A 21511-nucleotide genomic window follows, 5' to 3' on the forward strand; every position below is an offset into this window, starting at 1 on the left:
ATTTTTTTTTTCCTTCTGCATCTGATACAGAGACCTGTACCTAATACAGATTTGCAAAACTGTATATTGAATGACCAAGCTAATCAACACAGGTTTCTTCTCAAGAAAAGGATGATAGCTTCTCTACCTATTAACTTATTTGCTGCACCCTTTAATTACCTCAGATTGGGCTCTATGCCAGAGCAAAAGTGTATCAGTGAAGCGCACCATGAATGATCATGATGGTGGTTGTATGGCACCCTGTTAGCTGTGGTCATCAGGTTTCCGTTGGTCTGTGGCCTGTTTGCTGAGTTTTCAAGGCATTTTACAAGCGTCATTAACCTTATCATGTCCAGTAATTGCAAAAGTAGGGAAAGCACTGGATGTGCAACTGGAAAGACTTACGACGATGATGGAACTTAAAGTGAAACAGTTTCACCGGGAGGGTGTATCTATTGGGTGTTTGTGGCATGTTTGACTCCAGATACACTTGGTTTTATCTGAGAGGAAAAAGTGTTGTATCCACAATGGGATTTAAAATATAGATCATGGAAGGTTCTGTGTTCACACGTGTTCCTCGTCATCAGTGAGCCAGGGCACGTAATTAATTGACCAGAAGGCTCACTGGGATTAATCAGCAGCTGTGTGTGAAGAGCTTGGTTCAGACTTGCAGCGCGGAGGATGGCTTTCCGAGTGGCCAGAGCCTGGATTCACAATTCAGTCCCTTCAGGGGGATCTCATCGCTTGCCTAGTGTAATCGTTGGGGCTCTTGGCTCCTCCTTGGGCCAGTATGGGCACTGCGCATCCAGCTGCTACCAGCAGAGGGCAGCAGTACGCTGTGCGTGTTCAATTTGCATCCCAGATTAGCAAATCCCCAAGGACTGACCAAGAGGGAAAGTGGGTGTCCCAGGACCACCCTGACTGCGCTTCTCTTGGTGTCAACAGTGGTCTGAGTAATTGGAATCACAGACCTTTTACATTACGTTGGACTTGGGCTCATCCGAAACAGAGAAATGAATACACAACCAGGAGCTGCAATCACAGACAGGAAGTAACTTTAATTAAATATTGTGAAAGTTGAAAAGTTTTTACAGCTTGAATTTTTGCAAAAAAAAAAAAATTATAACAATCTCTACAGTAGTTAGGTTCTCTAACAATTGAACTGTACAGTGTGTGTCGATTCCAAAAGTTTGATAAGAAGGTGAAAGGTTAGATTTAGAGATGACTTCATCAAGCTGCATCCTAGTACAATGTGAGGCCAGGGCAGGTTATGCAATCCAGTCATCCAGAAGCTGTATTTTTCCCCCAAAACTGATATCTTAATTTAATTCTCTTATTTCGCTTTCTTCTTAAAGCCATATTCTGTATTCAGGGGAAGAATTTTTTACTTGTAAAAGTTTTGTGTTGAAGAAAGAGGGTCAGAACGTCTTTTCATCTAATCGGGATAAATAGAGGCAATGAAACACAAATTAGTATGCACATTTTAAAGGCTCTTTGGACTTTCAAGAAAAGTTCTAACCACTACACATGGCTGACAATGGGTGGCGTTTGTTGTCGGGGTCTGAGCCGGACACCTCACGGGCTGACCGGTCCTTCACAAACAGTTAAGGGGCTCACCAGACAAAATATGGCTTTAAATTGTACACATCTTCAGGCCAGCACTTACCACACCAATTCAGACAACCTTTCTGAGTACCGAGAAGCAACGCGTCCACCTTGCTTACATTTTCCAGTTTTATTATTATTATTAATCATTATTATTATTTCTCACCAAGAAAAATCAGCTTTCCTCCCCGCCCTTCCCTCCCGCAACACCCCTCCCCCACCCGCCCCAACCCATAAAAATCGCACTCTGTCTAGTGAAAACCATTGCAAAGTCCATATGGGGGCATGCACAGTTGCAGCATTGTTGTAAATTTCTTGCTCTACTAGAAAAAGTTACATTGTCTTAAGGTAACAAAACAGTTCTTTTGTGCTTTTCGATTTCTTTGTTTTTTTTTTTTTTTCTTTTTTTCTTTTTCTTTTTTCTTAGAATGTTAGTGATGACTGACAGTTCTGGTGCACAGTTACAATGTACAAGTGAAATGAATATGATTTGCATTGTTAAGGCATCCAATCTGCTGGTTTATATTTATGTGAAAGACAGAGGAAATATACAAGCAGACTTAGGAAAGAAAGTATGTTCATTGATTTCTATGAAGTTTCTCCCCGGAATTTAATGCGCAAAATGCGTCACTCCAAAGGGAGAGGTTCCATGCATATTAATAGAGTAAAACAGCATTAGGGGTTTTTTTTCTGTAAGCTTCCAAAGCAAAGGATACATTTTTTTTTTAATCTACAGAACTAAATGCTACAAGAATAATATGCTACTATTTTTTTGCCATATATTGGAAAAAACTTCTTAACTTACAAATAATACAAAAATAGACAATGGCTTTTGGGTGAAAATTAAAAAAAAATTGAAGCATGGTTTAAAACAATACTAAAAATAACTATAAATGAAATGTTTAAAAATCACATTGAAACAGCAAATACAACTATAGGAGACCAAACCAATCCGCACTTTTCACATAGCAAACGTACACAATCAAATAAACTGGGGGCCGGAGGAAGAGGAAGAAGGGGAAAGCAATGTACAAATTCCAAAGATAAATACATTATTTATATGGATATCTTACAAAATCCCCTTTAAAACAAAAAGCCTTTTAATTAACTTTGCAAGTATGTGCAAGCTAAAGGTAGTGAGCTTTTTTCTTTGCAAAATATGCAGTAAAATCTTTTGTGTGATAGTGAAAAACTGTCTTAAGACATTAAAATGTATAAATAGAACAACAACTTTGGCAAAAAATCACAAAAATCTACAGTATTTATAACTACATACAAAAACACAACAGCAAAGAAAAGAAGTATCGGGCAGATGCATCCTCAGAGCTTTGCGGCATCTCTGCTACTAATTCCTATTTTTAAGAACCCTTCCCAGATAATGAAAGCAAAAATTCCCATCGAACAGAAAACTATGTTTGGAAGTCTCAACTTTCTGCTCCTTTCTCCCGGTTTCCTTTTACTCTTATTTCCAAAACCCTTAATCTGTCATTTTAAGCTACGAAGTTACAAATGGTAAGGGTCGACTGATAGAGGCGCTGTCTGGAATCGGAAATCTGAAAGACCTGCCGTGTAGCTTTTGTCAGCTTTTGGAGTGTTGGTGTGAAGTCAGCATTTAAGATGAGTAAACGTGGAACGTGGAGCGTTAAGTGGGCTTTTGGCGTTTGCCACCTGGAGGGCGCATCGTGGAACCCTGTGCCTGACACTGTCCCATGGAGTCTCCAAGGAGGTGCTCACACAGTCTGTGTGCCACCCAGGTCTCGAGAGGCCATCAGCTTCAGAGGAAGTTGACACAAGCAAAAGAGAGCGTGATAATCAGGTTTAAATATGCAATTTTAACATCTATCTAGAGGCACTGGGTTTTTGAGTAGAAGGGGAGAAATTTGATCACTTACATCACTTTTTAACTTTCCAGGCTGCATTTATTTACACAGTTACTTAAGACAACAATACAAAAGAGATAAATAAGCTTGCACTGCTAAGGGATGGCATGTTAAGTTAGATATTGGAAATGCACTGTCCGAGTAACTACCGTTTGATATGCTTTAAGGCGCAAAAGCCGACCCTTAGTTTTCTAAAAAATCTAACTGGCATTCCTATTCTGTCCCATACAAGCTTTTTTTTTTTTTGCTTTTTTTTTTTTTTTTACCTTTTTTGTAAATATCACCACTTCATTCTCCTTTTACACAGCTTTAAAAACATCATAAATTAAAACGTGGAGTCTTATTTATAGTGTCCCTTGTATACAGCTTTATGGTTTATAAAAGACAAATGATTGCAGAGTTAAGCTTAAAAAAAAAGAAAGAAAGAAAAAGTGGATTTGCTTTTATCAACACAGAATAAATATATCCCCAAGGACTTGGGAGGTACAACTGTAACCAACACCCTGCGTTCGCAGACCCCTTCCAATTTCAGTATCTGCAAGGTCGGTGATATTGTTTGTTTAAAAATCTGCAGTTATTGTGATTCCTCTTAAAAAGGCCTGAGTTAAAAGTTCCACTGTGGGACTTGTATCAGATTACTCTCTGTAGCAGAATCCAACCTCTTCATTAATAAAATTCTTCAAGGCAATTCTTTCACATGGGAGGAACAATCATGCCAGATATCGCTGTGGAAAGAGAAGACAAGAGTCAATCGTTCTGCGTCCAAACTTCTCACTGAGCGAGAGAGAGGAGGAAAAAAAAAAAAGATGGAAAAAAAACACCCACACACCACTATGCTGGTTGCCTACTGGCCACAAATGTGCGCTCTCATCTTCCCTGGAATGAGTTTTTGTTATGAAATATACATGTACTTCACTAAGAATGATAATATATCAGCCTGTGTATGTGTCTTTAACAGAACAGAAAACCGTCCCTCCAAATCTGATTTCAATTTCAGAACAAAACTGGAAAGTCACATAGTTTGAATACTGCTGGGAAAACTGCAGCCCCAAAGCTTGCAAAACAGTGAGAATTTTCAGTTTGTCACTCTTTTTTCCTCCCTCCCTTTCACTTCCAAAATATAAAGTAAAAAAATGGCCCACCCTAACTGCCAGCTACTTCTACAAAAAGCCGTGGCTCTCCGTGTGCTCTGTGTTAGCACAAGGACTGAGTACCAGGGCAGCAATCTGGGTGCCTCAGTGCTGGTCCTCACGCCCGGAAGACGGAGGTGCCTTGCAGGAGGCATCATTCACCGGGGAAATGCAGTCGGGAGAAAGGATGGAGACGCAGAGGCAAGGTGTCCTCTATGCCACTGCTTCACTCAGGGTTTCTGGAATGGTCTCCCCAGGTCTCTAGAAAACTGGAGCTCAGGAAAGCTGAAGGGAGATCCCAGGAAAAGAGAAGGCTGCATGGGATCATGAAAAACCTTGCTAAGTGTTTATCCAGGGGGTCGCGCACAGTTGCATTGGGAAGAGCGCGGGCTCTGACAGGCCAGCGTCCACCTCCAGCTTTTCCGCTTGCTAACTATGCCTGTTCCCCAGAGGTCGTTACTTGTCTCCTTAAGTCTCTGTCTTCTCAGCTAGAAAATGCCGTGTGTCGGGATTTGCGAGGGCCGTGGTAGTGTGAGGGTTGGTGGAGATTTAACTAAAACAACACATGCGAAGTGCTTAGCCCAGATCGGCTCCTAGTAAAGACCTCATCGAGGTGGGCTGCTGTGATTTTTAACCCATCCTTTCTGCTGCTAAATTAGCTGTGTGACCTGGTGCTAACCGCTTAACTTCTCTGGGCTGTGTGTTTCCTCATATCAATCAGGCACCATCTGATACGAACACCTCACATGGTGGGGATGGGGAGCAAAGGGGTGAGTGCCGGAAAATGAACACAGTGTGGCAACCCTGAAACATATGCAGATGAGAGTGATGCTTACATGAGAAGCAGGAGGCAGCCATCTTTGGCTCCCAGTGATGGCTTAGCATCCCTTTAGGCAGGGAGAGAAAGTCACTGCTTTCTTTTTGTTGGCAATTCTAAATTTAAATTAATGTCCTTGTCAGTGGTGACTGCATCTGGGAAGTGACCCTCTAAATTTCCCAACTCACGTCTGCAAGAATGTGTGTTTTTGTTTGTTTGTTTGTTTGTTTGTTTTAAAGCCAGCCCCAACTGCCTCAAATCCTGCAGCAGACACAGGGAGGCTAGGTGAGGCTCTGAGCCCTGGGCCCCACATCCCGCTGCTTCCCCTCCCCCACCTCCTGACATTTTAGATTCAATTAAAAAAAAAAAAGTATTTTGCCAAACACTTTTCCCGTTAATTTTTAAACCCATCTGTATTCACAAGGAAATTTAATCCACATGTTTCTGATTCATTTACACGTAAATCATCCAAATGTTGTTTTGCAAGAGCCGTTTTGCAGTCCAAAAGCTCCTGGAGTCTTTTTCATAAGCCCTCATAAGCCATTTTTCTTAGAAACAGGAAGTGTCTCTTGCCAAATGCAGACCAACGTAACCCCCCAAAGATTTGGGATGCGCTGGAAATGCAGTCCCCTAAGATCCAAGTGAGCCCTCGATTTGACTGAAATGGGGAGCTGAGCATTTCAGTCTAAGTCTTGAGAATTCAAGACGCTGTAGCTCCAAGGACGAGGGGGTGGAGGGGTGGTGTCTCTGCAGGGTGACCGCTCAGCGTGGCTCTGCCTCCCTAAGGACCTTTTCCTCCAGGCTGGAGGTGGGTCCAGGCACCTCCACGAAAGGCAGGCCTTTCTGTGGAAGTTTCAGCCTCTGGAAGAAGCAGCGTGTCTCCTTGTGCCTCTTCCAACGAAATCTTCTCCAGGTGCCGGGCGTTAAAGGCCCGTCCCGTGTCGCACAGCCCAGATTATCAGGCTGCGTCAGTACGCTACAAAGCGAAGTAGGAAACTGCCCAACTTCTTGCTAATTTGGCCAGTGGGCCCAGCCCACGTTTATCAGTTGGGCCCTAAAAACATGTCTTTTTTTTTTTTTAATTCTAGATGATCAGAATTTTTTAAAAAGACATCTACGCAGCGTCCTGGCACCTGAAGGCTGTGTTAGGTCAATGAGAGGTAACCTCCACGAAGGCCACGTTACGAGTTACCAGGCCAAGCTCGCCGACGTACTGCCAGCCCAGCACCGGCGGCGTGTCTGAGGCGGGAACCCGGGGTGCCAGCTCCAGCCCCTGGAGGCCCAGGTGGGGCTCCTACGCGAGCAGGGTGCCCTCGGTGGGGAGGGGCTGGCGCGGCCAACGCCGGCCTCCCGTGAGGTGGGCGGCCCTGCCTGCTCCCAGCCACCCATCTTCCCACTCACCTCCACAGAAGGTGGAGAGGCGGATTTTTTTAAGAGATGAAAAAGCCCAGTTTATACATGACAGCAAAAAACAAAACAAACAAAAAAACCTCCAACGAAAACCAAAGAAACAGACAAATCTGAGAGTGACTAGGGGTGGCCTGAGTCTGCCCACACTTTCCTCTCTGTCCTTCGCCGGCCCCCAGACTTCTCTGAGGGTCTCATGGAAGCTGGGGGACCCCTCTCCAGAAGAAGGCCCGGAAGTATGACACCCAGAATTCTGCCCATAACATCAGGGGGTTGCAGCTCCCCGAATCTCATCTGTCCCTTCCGAAACTCCAGATGCAGACCTGGAATCCTTTTGGGAAAGGATCCCCATTCGTGGCCTCTGAGCTTCGGCACCTCTGAAGAGGCCTTTTAATAAAGAACCCTCCCTGTGTGACCGCAGGGAAGCTCCTGGCATGTCAGAGCGGTTTTCCTCGTGTCGCTGCTGCAATCCTCAAGATTGCTTATGTGGGTGAGAGGGATGGGTGTCGGAAGCTTAGAATGTTCCAGAAATGTCACTGGCACACAGACTCGCCCAAGCGAGGCCCGTGAAGATTTCCACAAGGACGTGACAGTCTCTGAAAGCAGCGTGGGCCAGGATGTCACAAGACCGAGGTGGCCCTGCCAGTTCTCTGGCAGCTGGAGGAGCACATTCTCGGACAGAAGCTCAGAAAACTCCCGGCTTGGGAGGCAGCGTGCTTTTCAGGTCAGTTTTCATAGTCTGATAAGAACAAAGACAGGACAGAAAGTTTTGCAGAGCTGGGGGAGTTCGGAGCAAGAGGGAGGAGTGTGGTCTTCCTCAAACCACCCTGTGTGAGAATGCCAAGCTAATCAGGGACAGAGTGGGGAGGAGAGTTTGCACAAGCTGAACTCGTGCATGAGGCAAAAGATGGTTCCCTGAGATTTGCTACCAGACTCTCAAGAGTTGGGTGGGGCCGTCCAGCCTGAGCTTCAAGAAGGTGGGGAAAGGAAAAAAACCAATCACTGTGTGGGTTGTAATTTTTGTGAAATCATTCTGTCCTTTTGGTTGTAATGTTTCCCTGCAGAGATTGTGTGGGACATGGTTAGGGTTTAAAATCACCACCCCGGGGGCAGGTCCAATGGCCTGGTGACAGGATTCTTGGGGCTGCCTCTCTCCTGATTAATGAAGTCCTTTGAGGCCTGAAATTGCACAGAATCCACGCTGTAGGGACACAGCGTTAGGAGAAGGGAAGGGATGTCTCCAGGACAATAGCTGAGCACACGAGGTGACTCAAGTCTCCGACCTCTGAAAACCGACCCACTTGTGGAGTCTAAGATCAGGACGGATCAGTGACATTATCTACTAAGGATGGAAGAAGATTTCTCTGTGTTTTTCTCTTTAAATCCAACACATGCCTGCATTTTTCCAAAGTCTTTCACGGGATCTTCACTGGTCTTCATGTTCAGAAAAGGGTTCTGTGGGCAAGTAAGTTTAGAGAACTAAATGGGAATCTCTTTCGTTTATGCTCAGGATGTCTCAGAGCCTTTAATAAAACCGATGGGCGCCGTGGCGCTCTCAGACACGGGTGCAGTGAGCACCGCCATCCAGGATTGTGTGACCGTAACATTTTCTTTATTATTTTTTTTTTTTCAACAGAACATCTTATGAGATTCCAGAAGTGCTGAGAGAGAGTGCCTTGTCCTAAAAGATGTCCCAGATGTATGGTAAATTGTCAAAGGTTTTATCTACCTGGGAGAGAAAATGAGTCAGAATCGCAGCAGAAACTCCGAATTTTAAAATAAAATGTAAAGAATGGAGCTTAGGACTCCCAGGTAAGGCCTTCCCTCTTCAGCCTGATCCCCGCTTCTTGGCGCCCGTGCCCAGGGATGCTGGGTGGCTTACTGGGTACCGCACGTGAGTCTTTGGCTCAGGTCTTCCTGACTCCTTCTGCTTAAAGTGCACACCCTGTCTCCCTGTGTCCCAGTCCCGCTCACCCTTCACCCAAGGTCCAGTTCAAAGGCAACTTTCTCCACGAAGCTGTTCTGAATTCTTTCTAATCTTTCCCTCCTCAGAACTTCCACCACGGGGTACCTATTCTCTCCCAGCCAGATCTGCCCTCTCTCTTGTGGCGTCGTGTTTCCTCGAACACAGGAAAAGCTTTTAAGGTCAGGATTTCCTGGTCCACATAGGCCCAACCCAGTGGCTTGGATATGACCATTCAGTTTAGCACAGGGGCTTACCAAGTAGCCTGTCTTGGTAACCCCAGGCTCCCCCCATCTGCTAGCTGTGCAACTCTGGGTGTGCTGTCCTGGCTCTGTCTCAGTTTCTGCATCTGTGAAATGGGGGCAGTAAACAGCCTGCACCTCAGGGTGGCTGGGAGGAACACGAGATAAAGCAGGAGCCAGGCTGGGGGTGTAAGGCCTCCTCCAGTGTCAGTGGCTGTGACCCTCGTCACCACCATCACGTGAGCCGGCAGTGCGTGTTTTTGGGGGGACTAAACATGAGTGCAGCCACAGAGGAGGCTGAGAAAGGGTGCTGGAGAGAAGGGCCTCTAAGGAATTGGCTTAAAAGAAAAAAAAAAAAAAGACTGACGGACAATTAGCAGAGTGGTAGTTGGAGGTAAATAGACCTTTAAAACACTTAAACAGCCTAAATGTGTCACCTCCAATCTTGTTTATATGGTCAATTTGCTTAACCGGCTCTTCCTCCGTCACTTGCCCTGTCTTAACGATCACAACTCTCAAGACGCGGGTCCGAATGGAGCAGGTGTCGCTGTAACGATGGAAAGGAGCAGGAGGAAGAGGGCACTTCGGAGAGCCTCAGCCTCAGTTCTCTAACCCATCGATGTCCTATTTTTTTTTTTTTTTTTTTTATAGACGTGGGATTTAGAGAGCTAAAGTGAAGTAATTCTTTGGTTACAGGTCTAGGAGCGCACTGTCATCTTTCTCAGGGGCGTCTCCAAGGCCCCAGGCAAGAGCTCCCTGAAGACAAGGGTGCCCCGCACCCAAGGCTGCAGGGACCGCGTGCAGAGGGCAGGGGACAGCCCGGACGTGCGGGCGCCCGGTGAGTGCGATGGGTGGGGGTGGAGCGCGCAGGACGGAGGACAGCTTCCAGGAAGATGGTGTCAGTTCGCGCGACTTTAAATCTCTACTCACGCCTCCTCCGCTGCCCCCTCCCCAGTGTACGAGACAGTGTTGGAAAGACAAAAACCACCAGGAAGAACCTCCAGGACACATGCTCAACCAGAAACAAGAGGCAGCGTCGTCCACAATAGCAAATCCCCCACAAAGCATGTCCCCGAGTCACACCCCGAGCCCCCGAGGCCGAGCAGCTGTGTGTTAGGAGCATGATGGGGAGGTGGAGACAGAAGAGGGAGCGGTCTCTGTACTTTGGGAATCTGCACAGACGTGGGTTAGAAACGCCCTGGGGGTGACAAGGACACAAACTTTCTACGTGTCCCTGTCTTGACGCCGTTTCACCGGTACTTAAGTGCACACACGCACGCACACACCCCGCTACACCAGATGTTCCCTATAGCTAGCAGGTTCTAAAATCCGAGCTGAGTCCCTGTTTCCAGTCCCTTCCTGCGTGCACGCGGCATGAAAGGACACTCGGCCTGACCGAAGGGCTGTGCACTTGGGTCGCTGGTGGCCAGCGAGACAGCGGCTGCGCCACCCCCGCGGTTGAGCACACACCCCGTTCCACCTCCCTCCTGAGGCCAGGTCTCTATATAACAAGGGTTGGGACTAGCAGCTCGAGAACAGCAGACTGACTTCCCCTTTCCATATGTTTTATCCTTATTTGAACCCATTGTGAGTTATGTTCACTAAGCTTTCGATCCTTAACTTGCCAGCTGGAGGTGTACTGGGGGTGACAAAGTCTTATTTTTAGCTGAAAAAAGAGTTAGATGTGCATGAATGGGTGGGTCCCCTTTGTGGGGTGGGCATTTCCTATCACAAGTGAAACTGCCTGAGGTGTAGTTACACAGGCCCATTATCTTCCTCTTCCCCCTAAAACAATGGATTTGCCAGTGCATGTTTCACCGACCTTGGCCATGCCGGGCAGACTGGCCAGCAGGCTTTTGAGGAATGCTCTGCAGAGCCCGTGCGGAGTCAGAAAGGCAGAGGAAGTAGGAGTTCAGGTTCTGGAGACACACAGACTGGATTCGGTGCTGGCTCCATCATTACTGGCAAACTGGGCCTTAATTTCCCCATCTGTATAATGGGAATAGTGCTGGCCCCATAGGGTCTTTGAGAGAATGGATGTAAAGTGTCCAGTTACAGAATCCTTGAATGTGAGTATAAATAGAGGTGTAAGACACAGGGCTGCTGTCCTGACCCCTCTAAGCCTCCACAGCTGACCCCCATCAGTGAAGACGGGCCTGCTGGCCACCAAAGGAAGGCTCCATGGGGCTCAGGGTAGGCTGGGGCTTAGGGCACAGACCCTGTGGGGTTCAGATTCATCTCCACTGAGTCTGGCTATGCCTGTGGGCAGGTGCTGACTCTCCCTGTGCCTCAGTTTTATCATCTGGACAGTGGGGATCATGATTGCCCTCCCGTTTCATCAGGAAGTTGTGACGACTAAGTGAGACAGAGCAGGCTCGGGGCTGAGCACTGGTCAGTGCTCAGTGATGGGCTGCTGATGATTTTACTGGTCTGTCTGCCCCACCAGCTGCCTCAGGAGTCCTGGGCGCATCCTGTTTACCCCTCTGACTAATAAAGTGCTTGGAGAGAGACGAGATGAAATTTGGAGCCTGAGTCTGAAGCCAGCCTCTGCCACGTACCACTGTTGGAAGCCAAGCAATGTCCCAACGTCCCTAACCTCTGCCTTTCTCATCTGTAAAGCAGGGGCTCTGAGCGCCTCCCACACTGTCACGCTGCAGGGAACGAAGGCGGCCACACAGGTCAACGTCCCAACACAGGGCCAGCACAGAAGATGGACCCGTCTTAAAAGGGTGAGTTTTTCTTTTTCCTCAATGAATAGCAAGGTCCCCTCAATTCTTGGTGACTGTTAGTTTCCTATTCCAAGATGGGGATGAAATCAAACACTCTCAATATGAACCAGAGTCCTCTGGTGGCACTTTGGGGTCTCTGGTTCCCAGCAGGAAGTCTTGGGTCTTTGGTCTGAGATGCGGTAACCTCAGGGCTCTGGTCGGGCCATCTCACCCCCTCCCCGTTACCAGCCCCACACACGTTCACGCTGACACAGGCAACAGGAAGGGAAGTTTGAGTGACCTACTTCAGGAGAAGGCCAGTCCCGGGAGGGACCCTGCACTGGAGAACTTGCTAGAGTCCACAAAAGACTGGTCTGATTATGGCCACCACAGGGAATGAGCGAGGAGAAAAGAGAAACGATGGCATTAGTAAGCGGAAACAGGATTCTCAAGCAGTTCCCGGGCCCGAGCAGAGCTGCCGAGCTGGACAGAGACCGGGGCTGCTCAGGCGGGTCCAGCAGAGGGGGTGCCGAGGGCAGACGGACACAGGCGGGCCCCGGGACGGAGTGTCTGGGTGTCTGGGCGGCCCGGGCGGGGTCCGGGGCTTACCTTGCAGGCTGTTCCCGTTGGTGCTGGTGCAGGTGGGAGGCGGGGAGGTCTGGGGTCTGACGACGGGCGCAAAAGCACTCTTCTGTTTCACGGCTGAGACCATGTTGGCTGGTGAGAAGGAGAAGATGCCGGAGGAGCTGCTGCAGTTGGAGGGGAGGCTTGTGGAGGAGGCCATGGTGGGGCTGGATGGCACGACTGAGAGGGGCAACGGGAAAGCAGAAGTGAGCGCCTCCCCTGGTGTCCTGAGACGAGGCCCCCCTTCTACCGCGAGCCCTCCCTGAACTCTGGGGGCCCCGTCTGCTGTAATCGTTAGGTACGTGGCATATGTTTCCTTTTGTTGGTGGTGATCTTTTTTATGGGTTTTTTGTGGTCCTCCTGTGTGCCAGGTGGTGTGCTGGCGCATCCCAGGCCAGAAAACAAAAGTGCTTTTATAAGGGATAGAGTTGCACACCATAGCCTCAAAGGTGAGCATGGCCAACTCTGGGGAGGCAGGATAGGGGAAACCAAAGAGGGCTTCACGGAGGAGGTGTCAGGGGAAGCATTCCAGGTAGGGCTAAACTAAGGCTCTAGCAAAAGGGCTGGCGATATGAGAGACAAGCGGCGGCCAGCTTGAGAGGGTGTGGTCAGGGGAAGGAGAGGTGTGAGGAAGAAGAGAGAGGCGAAGGCAGCGCCAGGATTCCAGTTTAAGGCACTGGCTGACGGTGGTGTGTGTGTGTGTGTGTGTGGCCCTTGTCTCCCCCTGAAGCTACAACCTCCTTAAGGAAATGACTGTATCTTAACGCTCCGCGACACACATAGGTAAGTAGGTGGCCAGGTGGGTAAACAGTCCGCCACATGCAACATTTGTGGAGAACGCGGAACCGCAAGTCCCAAGCTCTGTCCCCCGGAGCGGCGGGATGGGAGCTCCATGTGAGCACTCCCAGTCTGGGGCCAGGGTGTGTGGGCTACCAGTGCTGGGAGGTCTCTGGCCGTCCAGACAGAGGGAAGACCTGGCCACTTGGGTACGAGAGAGGCTGGCTGATGCGCACTGTCCACCAACCGCGGTCCCTTCCGCCTGGCCTTTCGTCTTTCTCGAGCTGCTCGTGGTCTCCGGGCACTTGAGGAGACAGGCTTTGCACACGTTAATGCCCGCTACACTGCGGACTAGGACTGTCATACACTCACCTTGCGTGTCCTCCGTCTTCTGGGGAAAAGTATGAATCCTGTCCGATGATTTTCAGGCACTTAATTCAAAATTCTAGGTACCTCCTCCTTACCGGATTATTTTTCACATTATGTAATAACATCCTATATTGCTTTATCGCTCGCAGGAATCTTCACCTTTTTCTCACCTACGTCACTGGCCAAGCCAGCTTAAGTTGGGGCCTAATCCAGCCTTTCTACACCCGAGCAAGCCAAGCAAGCTGACTCAGAAGATAGTTCAGTGACTTGCCCCGGGGCCATAGCTGGAAGGCGGCAAGGCCGGGAACCAAACCCAGCTTCCCTGCAAAGCAAACAGATCGCCACGGGAGAGGCCCCTCCCCGTGAGCACTCCAGAGGCCAAACTGCCCATTAGGTGGCCTTCGCCTCGGCCTCCTGGCTTTGGAAAGTTAGGGAAGTGGGAATCCAATCGGTCACAGGCAGCAGTCGCCATTGGGGCATCAGGGGGAAGTGACCCCTGGTAACCAGCCCTCTGCGCTGCACAATCCAAACACACTGAATGCTTTATGGAGCAGAAAACGCCGCGCCGCCACCCTCAGAATTTTCACAAACATTTTCTAAACTGTACTTTTAAATGAGACCAGCATTTTTATACATCTCATAGGATTTGTAAATGTGAAAATGCGCTCAATAATCACACCCATTTAAATTGCAAAACTCCTGCACTGGAGGTTTGATTTTTAAATATTCGTAGACTTGAAATCCTGCTGGTTCACTGAGGAAGGCAATTAATCTCATTGGCAAATGCGATCATTATGTGTATTTAGAGGTGGGGGACTGAAGGGGGGTGGTTAACAGAGGAAGGGGCGAAATACAGTCAAGCAGTTCCATTTGTTACATTATCAGTTATCAGCCACCACACCAGAAAGTGTGTTCACCAGTGCAATGTCTTATTTTACTTTTGATTCTGGTCGGAATTTTTCAACATGAGTGGTTGATGAATAATTTAAAGATTATGGAGGTAAAAATTCACATCAGCTGGGCTTTGTGTTTATTGTTTTATTTGCATTTATGCAGATAAAACCACCCCATCTGAGAGCCTGTTTGAGAATTTAATACTATATTAGAGGGCACTGAGGAAATCAATTAATGGAAAGGAAACGCTGGGAGTTTTGCAGCCTGACAGATGCACTCTCAGGCTGAAGTCGCTGGGTGTCTGCACCAGCTTGGAAGACAGGGCAAGCCAAGCCCCGAAATTGAATTGCTACCCTGTAGCAATTAGGTTATTGATTTAATTAAGAATGCCACCTTTTAATTTGCAGGTCATAATTGAAACATTTTCTGATTGAGGAGAGGAGAGAACACTGAAATGATGGATCTGTGAGAAACAATCTTTTGATAAATCAAAGTTGACTCTTGGGCAGACAGACATAATGCATGCAGCTTGCTGGGGGAGGGGGCGGGAATCCTCGTAGTTCAGTGGACCCCTGAAATAGGCACTGGAGGTTTTCATTTATCAGCCTAGCTGCTCTGGTCACAACTTGAGTTACTTTTCCCTCAGAAATAGTATCATAACCATAACCAGTGGGATGGTAGGTTTCCATATAAAAGGTGGTCCGTCTGCAACTCACACAGATCTGGTAAGTCATTGGTTTTCCACCACTGCCACATAGATGCCTCAGCATTCTGATTTAGCTTGACTGGAAAGTGAGTGAAGCTTTGAAAGCTCCCCATGTGCTTCTGACCAAATTGAAGTTTCCTAGCCCCTGACCTCAGCCAAGCCAAGATTTGCCTAAAAGCAGCTGCTTTAATTGACCAAAGCACCACGAACTTCACAAGCCTTCCCACCAGTTTTTTCTAAATTGTTTCCTTTCAGTTATAACCTTTCAGTTATAACTGTATTATATTTTTTGCTCAAACCTAGAACACATAGTTTAGAACACATACAGTTCTCCCAGGTTAACTTAGTGGGAATCTGCTATTCCCTAGGAAGGACACGTGCTAACCTTCTGTCAGTGACCGCATAGATTACTTGGTTTTTATGATGTTTCGAAGGTTGCTCCCCAAACAAAAGCCACGGTCTCCACGCTTAGAGGGTGGGAGCAAAATATGATCTAAAAGCTTGTCTGGGTTGGGAAGTGATTAATGTGGATTCTTATGACGAAGGAAATGAAAATGAGAAATCTGGGTAAGTAACCACTGTTTTAACAAAAAAAGTGCTTGAAATGGAGAGAACAAACTGAGAATGCCAACAACAAATAACTTATTCTCAGAGGTTTAAATAAAGTTCTGTTAGGGGTTTTGACTCATGACACCTGCACGTTATCACCGAGAGGAAGAAAGGGCTACTTTCTGGCCCAGGCAATGAAGGTTTGACACAGGTGGGCGCCTCTTCCCCCCAGAAAAAAAAAAAAACCTTTCTCTTTTACCCCCGGAAAACCTTTACGCAAACCCTTATTAAGACATTTACAAACAACATTTCCTGTATATCTGTGTTCTGTCTTGCTAAATGCTTGAAAAAAATAAATTTTTTGACTTGTTCACTTTTGTTTTTTTTTTCCTTTGTACATATCAAACACAAAGGAGAAAAAAATTCCACGCGTTAAAAATAATAAAGGAGGCAAATTTCTAGAGGGAGAGACTTTCACTGGTAGCCTGGTGTCACTATGCTGTACTCCCAGCACCACTGAGAGAGTTACCATTCCATCGTCGTGACTGACTGTGACTTAGGTTTACTGAATGCATCTCCCAAGGGCCAGGCGTCAAGACAAGCTCATCCCAAACGCACGATTTTATCAACGTCTCCCAACAACTGTATGGGGTGGGTGCCGGTTCCTTCCCCGTTTTACAGCTAAGAACACAGGTGTGCAGAGGAAGTGAACTTGCCCAGGGCTACCAGTCAGCAGTAACTCATCAAAGACAGATTCAAAGCCAACTCTGACTGGAAGCTCCGGTTCCTCCGGTGACGACGTACAGCTGTTCGCGGAGGGAGAGGCGGCGCAGGGATGCTGCTGCAGCACGACGGGGGCAGGGCCTGGAGGGCGGGGGCCCTCAGGCTGGGGAGAGCCGCCCAGTGGGCCCCACCGCACAACACCCTGTCCCTGGAGCAGAAACAGCGCCACGGGCGCTCTACTTACTGGCGTAGGGCGAGTTGGCCGCGGAGCCGTTGAGGAAGGTCGGGGAGCCGCCCAGGTTGGACATGGCGGCTGTGCCGTAGCCGTTCATGCTCGTGGTCACCGAGTTATAGTTGCTCTGCTGCGGGGTGGTGCTGGGCACGTACCCGTGAGGCGACACGCTGCTCGAGTTGCGGGTGAACCCTGAGGGGGGCGGGGCGAGGGGCGTTGGGGGCGGGGCGGGGATAGGCCCCGCCTCCCGCAGGGAAGGTGATTGACGGCGGTGTGCAGCCAGTGCACGATTAAAATGGGAAGTAAGCGAAAGACACATTCCTTAGGAGGTCACAAATACTTAGCGGGTACAGGACAAGTGGCAATGCAGGACCTGTAAATTATCATTTTGGGACAGAAATAAATCTCAATCTAAGAGCTGGACCCTGGAGGTAACAGGTTCCTACTCCCCGGGAGATGGGGATGTGCTTTGGCCTCTCTGCATGATCTGTCACTCGTGGGTGACGGTGAAAAGGCACATGGAGCCAGGGCTGCATGCACGTGGCCTTTCCAGTCCCTCCAGCAGGTTCCCAGACAGCTGGCCACAACCAAACTTCTACAATAGTATCCATACAGACTAGGAATCTCCCTTTGTTGTGGTGGGGGAGAGAATCTCTTAAAATAAATTGTTTTGTGCCAAGTAAGTGGGGTGGGGTAGCTCGAGGTTGGGAAGCGGGAGGGCAGAGCGGGCTCCTGACCTTGGTTGGTGGCCTGCGACGCCTCGGAGACATTGACGGCCAGTTGTCCACTGAAGGAGTTGACGCCCATCATTCCTGCGTGGACCGAGGTGTTGGTGAGGGCCGGGAGCTGGCTGTGGTTGCGGGGGACACTGTACAGGGCCTCCGCGATGTCAGCTGCTCTCTTCAGAATAATCTCCTGGAAAAATAACAGGAAGACTCCCTTCAGCTGCCCAGCCACGTTCCCAGTAGGACTGTTTTCCAGTTCCCCACAGGCCGTGCTCAGGGCCTGCAATGGTTAACTGCATTCACTTCTGCAACCCTCTCAACAAATCTGCACGTTCATTCTCATCATTGTCATGCCAGTGTCACAGATGGGGCAACTGAGGCTCAAAGAGGTGATGACCTCACTTAAGGTCACCTACCTTAAGCACAGAGCTGGGCTGCACAACTGTGCTTGTCTGACTGAAGGCCCATGAACTGAGCCAGTCCTCCGTATGACCTTGTACAGGACGTAGCACAGGACAGCAACACGGGGCTTCCCTTCCCCACCAGTAACACACAGAGCTCTGGTAACACGCATGCGCCCTGCAACGCACCTCCCCAGGTGAAGGTAAGGGCAGATTTACATGATGACCTGTGTCCCTGAGTATCAGTGGGACTTTGTCCCTTGGACATTGATTTAAGTGACACAAGAAGGATTTCTCTGAGCAAGCAGAATCAGGTACATGGAGTTGCTCTATGAAACAGAAGTAGGCAATATTCAGGTCTCATTACACTTTTTTTAGGAGAGGAAATTAAACCCCCTTTTTCCTCCTAAATTTTCTTGAAAACCTGAGAGGAATAAAATAAAGCACCAGTAACTCTCTCCTTCAATTACGAAGTACATTCCCACAGAACATGCATGTTAAATAAAGTACCTTTCCTCATAAGGAAAATAGTTCCCTAGAAAAGGCAATAAAAGATTTACAAAAGAAGAGAGAAGAATGGAATAGCCTTGCGACATGTTATGTCTGAATGACTTATACTCTGAATTCGTGCAAGTGGCTTTTATATTTTTTCATACTTTTTCACTATGATAAAGGGATCTTCACCTGCACGCGGGAGACCCGAGACCCAGGGTGCTCACCTGGTTGTTGTGTGGCATCCCATACAGAGCTTCCACCAGGTCTGCAGCCCTTTTGAGTATTACTTCCTGTCAAGGAGAAAAACAGATACCATCCTGAGTGAAGGCAGAATGTCATTTCCTTTTCACACGATCATGGTCCAGTTTCCTCTGGCCATACTTTGCCAATGCACTGCTTTAAAGGCAGTAGCTTGGGGGACCCCAGAATGGCGTTAAATCACCAATTTATCCCTGTTCACATACACACTTAATCAAGTCAAAAGGTGAGCATCACTGGTACTGCAAGATAAAACACGTCGCTCAGTAGTCTGCCATAAGCACGATGAAGCACTCATATGTTTATTGCTGAATACAATTGCGAGGTCATTTACTAGATTACTGCAATCGATGTCATTTGGTGCATGTTATGAATCCCTAAGAAGTGTTTATTTTGCACTTAATTGCTTATTCCAGGAACCATGACCTTATCAGACAGGTCATTTTCAAGGGATTTCCAATCAATCTTCAGCTACTAGAAGCTTGTAGCATTAAACTTCTTTTGTTTATCTCCCTTGTGTGGCAGAGCCATGATACAAGGCGGTAATGCAGTAAACTCACATACTGGAGCAGTGCACTGTTTGCCAGAGGCTCTGACAAAAGAATTCTCTTGCCCCTGTAAGTGCCCTCTGCACCAATTTTCACGACTGGCAGAGTCTGTTTCCTTTATAGCAGTTCTTTGCTATTTCAGCATTGTTTGTCGTTTTCCCTGTTTGCTCAATTCATTCTCATCCTAGATAGATGCTCTGCTGTCATTCCATTGGAAGAAAAAAGATCTCCTTTTCATTTAGGTGGGCTTCCGTATTTAGCTAGTGCACTTGTTTCTAATAATACAGGGCACTCTGGGAAAGTGTGTGTGATGGTAATTTTCTTCATTCTAACCACAAGAAATCATTCCCTCTTCATTCTGCCCTAATTTTCTGCAGATTCATTGATACTGGAATGTGAAAATGAGTCAAGCTTGATACGTATAACATGGAGGCTGATTGAAGCAAACATAAAGGCGTGGTGTGGTTATCAGAGGTGATTTGCAAGAAGATATGTTTACAATTTTTTTTTTTTTTTACTGTGGGTAAAGTTTCAAAAAGAACTTTAACTTTAAATATTTGACACAATAGAGTTCTCCACGGAAAAGCAGGGCTGCTCCATTTTCATATACTGCAGACACTGATCAGAAAATAGGGATCTAATTGCATTCATTTTGCTGTCACCATAGCCTCTTCAAAAATTCTTGAACAACTCTTGAAATGACAAGCTTTTAGATACATATTAGCATTTCTCAATTTTAAATTCTCTATAATATAAGATAAAATAGTTGTCACACTGCAGTAACTACTTATGACATATATAATGTCCTAAATTCAAAAATGAGATAGAAGGGTTTTCAGTTCTTGATAAACATTTATGCTTGCCTGAAGCTGCTAGACCCATTTATGAAACAGTTCTGTTATTTTTCCTGTAAGGAGTGAAAAGCATCATGTAATCAGTGGGGTTGGAATCCATACATCCAAAATACTTTTTTTTTTTTAATGCAAGCTACAAGATAATTTACCACTTTTTGTTTGCAGTGCTGTCTGACCACAGCAGTTAATAATTTACCATGGGATGGGCAGTCTAAACCCTATCCCCGGATCAAATTCAGCTCTGCCACTTTCGCTAAAACCTCACGGCTTTATCTGGCTCCTAAGAAAGATTAAAACAAAGCAGGATCAAGTTTATTTACTAAAATTTGACTTCTCTGGGTCTATGTTCACTTATTTCTTCAAAAAAAAAATATGCTAGTATTTAGGCTTTGCAGAGAAGGTATTTTTCTTTCTTTTCATTTTAGGGGGAAAAAATACAAGTCTCCTGTGTCAAAAGCAAGATGAGGTACAGGTTGAAACCATACTCGGGAACGTCAATCTTGGGACACTATCACTGAGGGTTTAGAGCAGTGCTTCTTATTTTAATTAATCTCACAGAACCAGGAGGAGGGACATTCAAAATAAACTCCAAGATCTGTGAAGTTTTTGTACCTGGAAAATTCCAACCATCAGTGTAGGCTGTAAATTTTAAGCTCATATATTTTTGGTGATGACATTTTTCAGTCACATAATCCCCTCGTTTCTTTTTCTCCTTATTCAAAACCCAGAGCTCTCACCATTATTCAACCCTTTGAATATGAAACATGTGACTCTCAGTTACTAGAGTTGCCTCCTTCTTCAATCCACGAAGCTGAGACATGCTTTCCACTAGGCACGTGGCCGTAGGTGGGGTTGGCAGCCTGGCCTTGCTTTAGGCCAGCAGTCAGGAGGACCATGAACCTGGACTTCATGTCCTGGAAGTGACCCCCTTAAATGATACCTCACCCATTTAAAAATGTCCTCCATCGCAGTATCAACTTTGGGGTTTAAGGGAGAGCCCGCTTTTGGTTCAGTTTACCAGTGTGATTCAGCCACTATTAGTTATTTCTGCAAATGGGAAGGAGAAAGGAAATGTCTGGGTCCTCTATGAGTTAGTGCAGCGGACCTGCAAGGTGCTTGGATTTCGGTGACCAGAAAATTGCTCTCACCTCCATGTCATTACGCTCCCAGTGAACTAGCCCCCAAGCGTGTTTGTGTTGGGGATCTAATATATTGCCTTTCAATCAGAGCTGAGAGCCACTGAACACACAGACAGAACATGACGAGCAGGTCAGGAAAGCAATAAAGATTTTACAGAGCTGTCCAAGGTGCTAAATTTACTCAATAATGGGTTTGGCACCATAGTGTTAACCTCTCATTTACTACCAGTTTGAGGGACTAAATTGAAGTAGCTGACTTCATTTACCTTGAAATGTATATTTTATGACATTATGTAAGTAGATTGAAAGGGCACTGCAGTTTTAACAATTTAAAGGCTAAAGCATGTTTAAGATGAAACTTGAATATTTATTGTATATTGCACTTAAAGTATATAGAATGTTAAAATGTATTGATTAAATTTGTAAAAGGCATTATAAAAATGACACGTAGTATAAAAGATGTATGCCTTTTAAAATCAAATTGAT

General features: G+C 46.9%; 1 protein-coding gene and 1 long non-coding RNA gene across 14 annotated transcripts in view; one reads left to right on the forward strand and one right to left on the reverse strand.

Annotated features, from left to right (window-relative positions):
• The window catches only part of LOC116152346 (uncharacterized), a 681617-nt gene extending 665429 nt beyond the window's left edge, over positions 1–16188 (forward strand). Inside the window, exons 8-12 of the long non-coding RNA XR_004135961.2 lie at positions 6500–7542; positions 8455–8630; positions 9720–9861; positions 11643–12653; positions 13651–16188. This is a non-coding gene — a long non-coding RNA (uncharacterized LOC116152346). The remainder of the gene's footprint in view (positions 1–6499; positions 7543–8454; positions 8631–9719; positions 9862–11642; positions 12654–13650) is intronic.
• EBF1 (EBF transcription factor 1) overlaps positions 1018–21511 on the reverse strand; it is a 384787-nt gene continuing 364293 nt past the window's right edge. For 8 of the 13 annotated variants that reach the window (XM_064484498.1, XM_064484499.1, XM_064484497.1 and 5 more), the window contains 6 exons: positions 18451–18516; positions 17343–17520; positions 16618–16797; positions 12341–12535; positions 12037–12105; positions 1018–4189 (listed from right to left, as the gene is read on the reverse strand). In XM_064484498.1, the coding sequence (XP_064340568.1) occupies positions 12038–12105; positions 12341–12535; positions 16618–16797; positions 17343–17520; positions 18451–18516 (687 nt within the window). In that variant the 3' untranslated portion in view covers positions 1018–4189; position 12037. The remainder of the gene's footprint in view (positions 4190–12036; positions 12106–12340; positions 12536–16617; positions 16798–17342; positions 17521–18450; positions 18517–21511) is intronic. The other 5 variants (XM_064484503.1, XM_064484502.1, XM_064484500.1 and 2 more) reach the window with 1 other exon arrangement.

The sequence above is a fragment of the Camelus dromedarius genome, chromosome 3 (assembly GCF_036321535.1).
Source record: "Camelus dromedarius isolate mCamDro1 chromosome 3, mCamDro1.pat, whole genome shotgun sequence".
Classification (NCBI taxonomy): Eukaryota; Metazoa; Chordata; class Mammalia; order Artiodactyla; family Camelidae; genus Camelus; species Camelus dromedarius.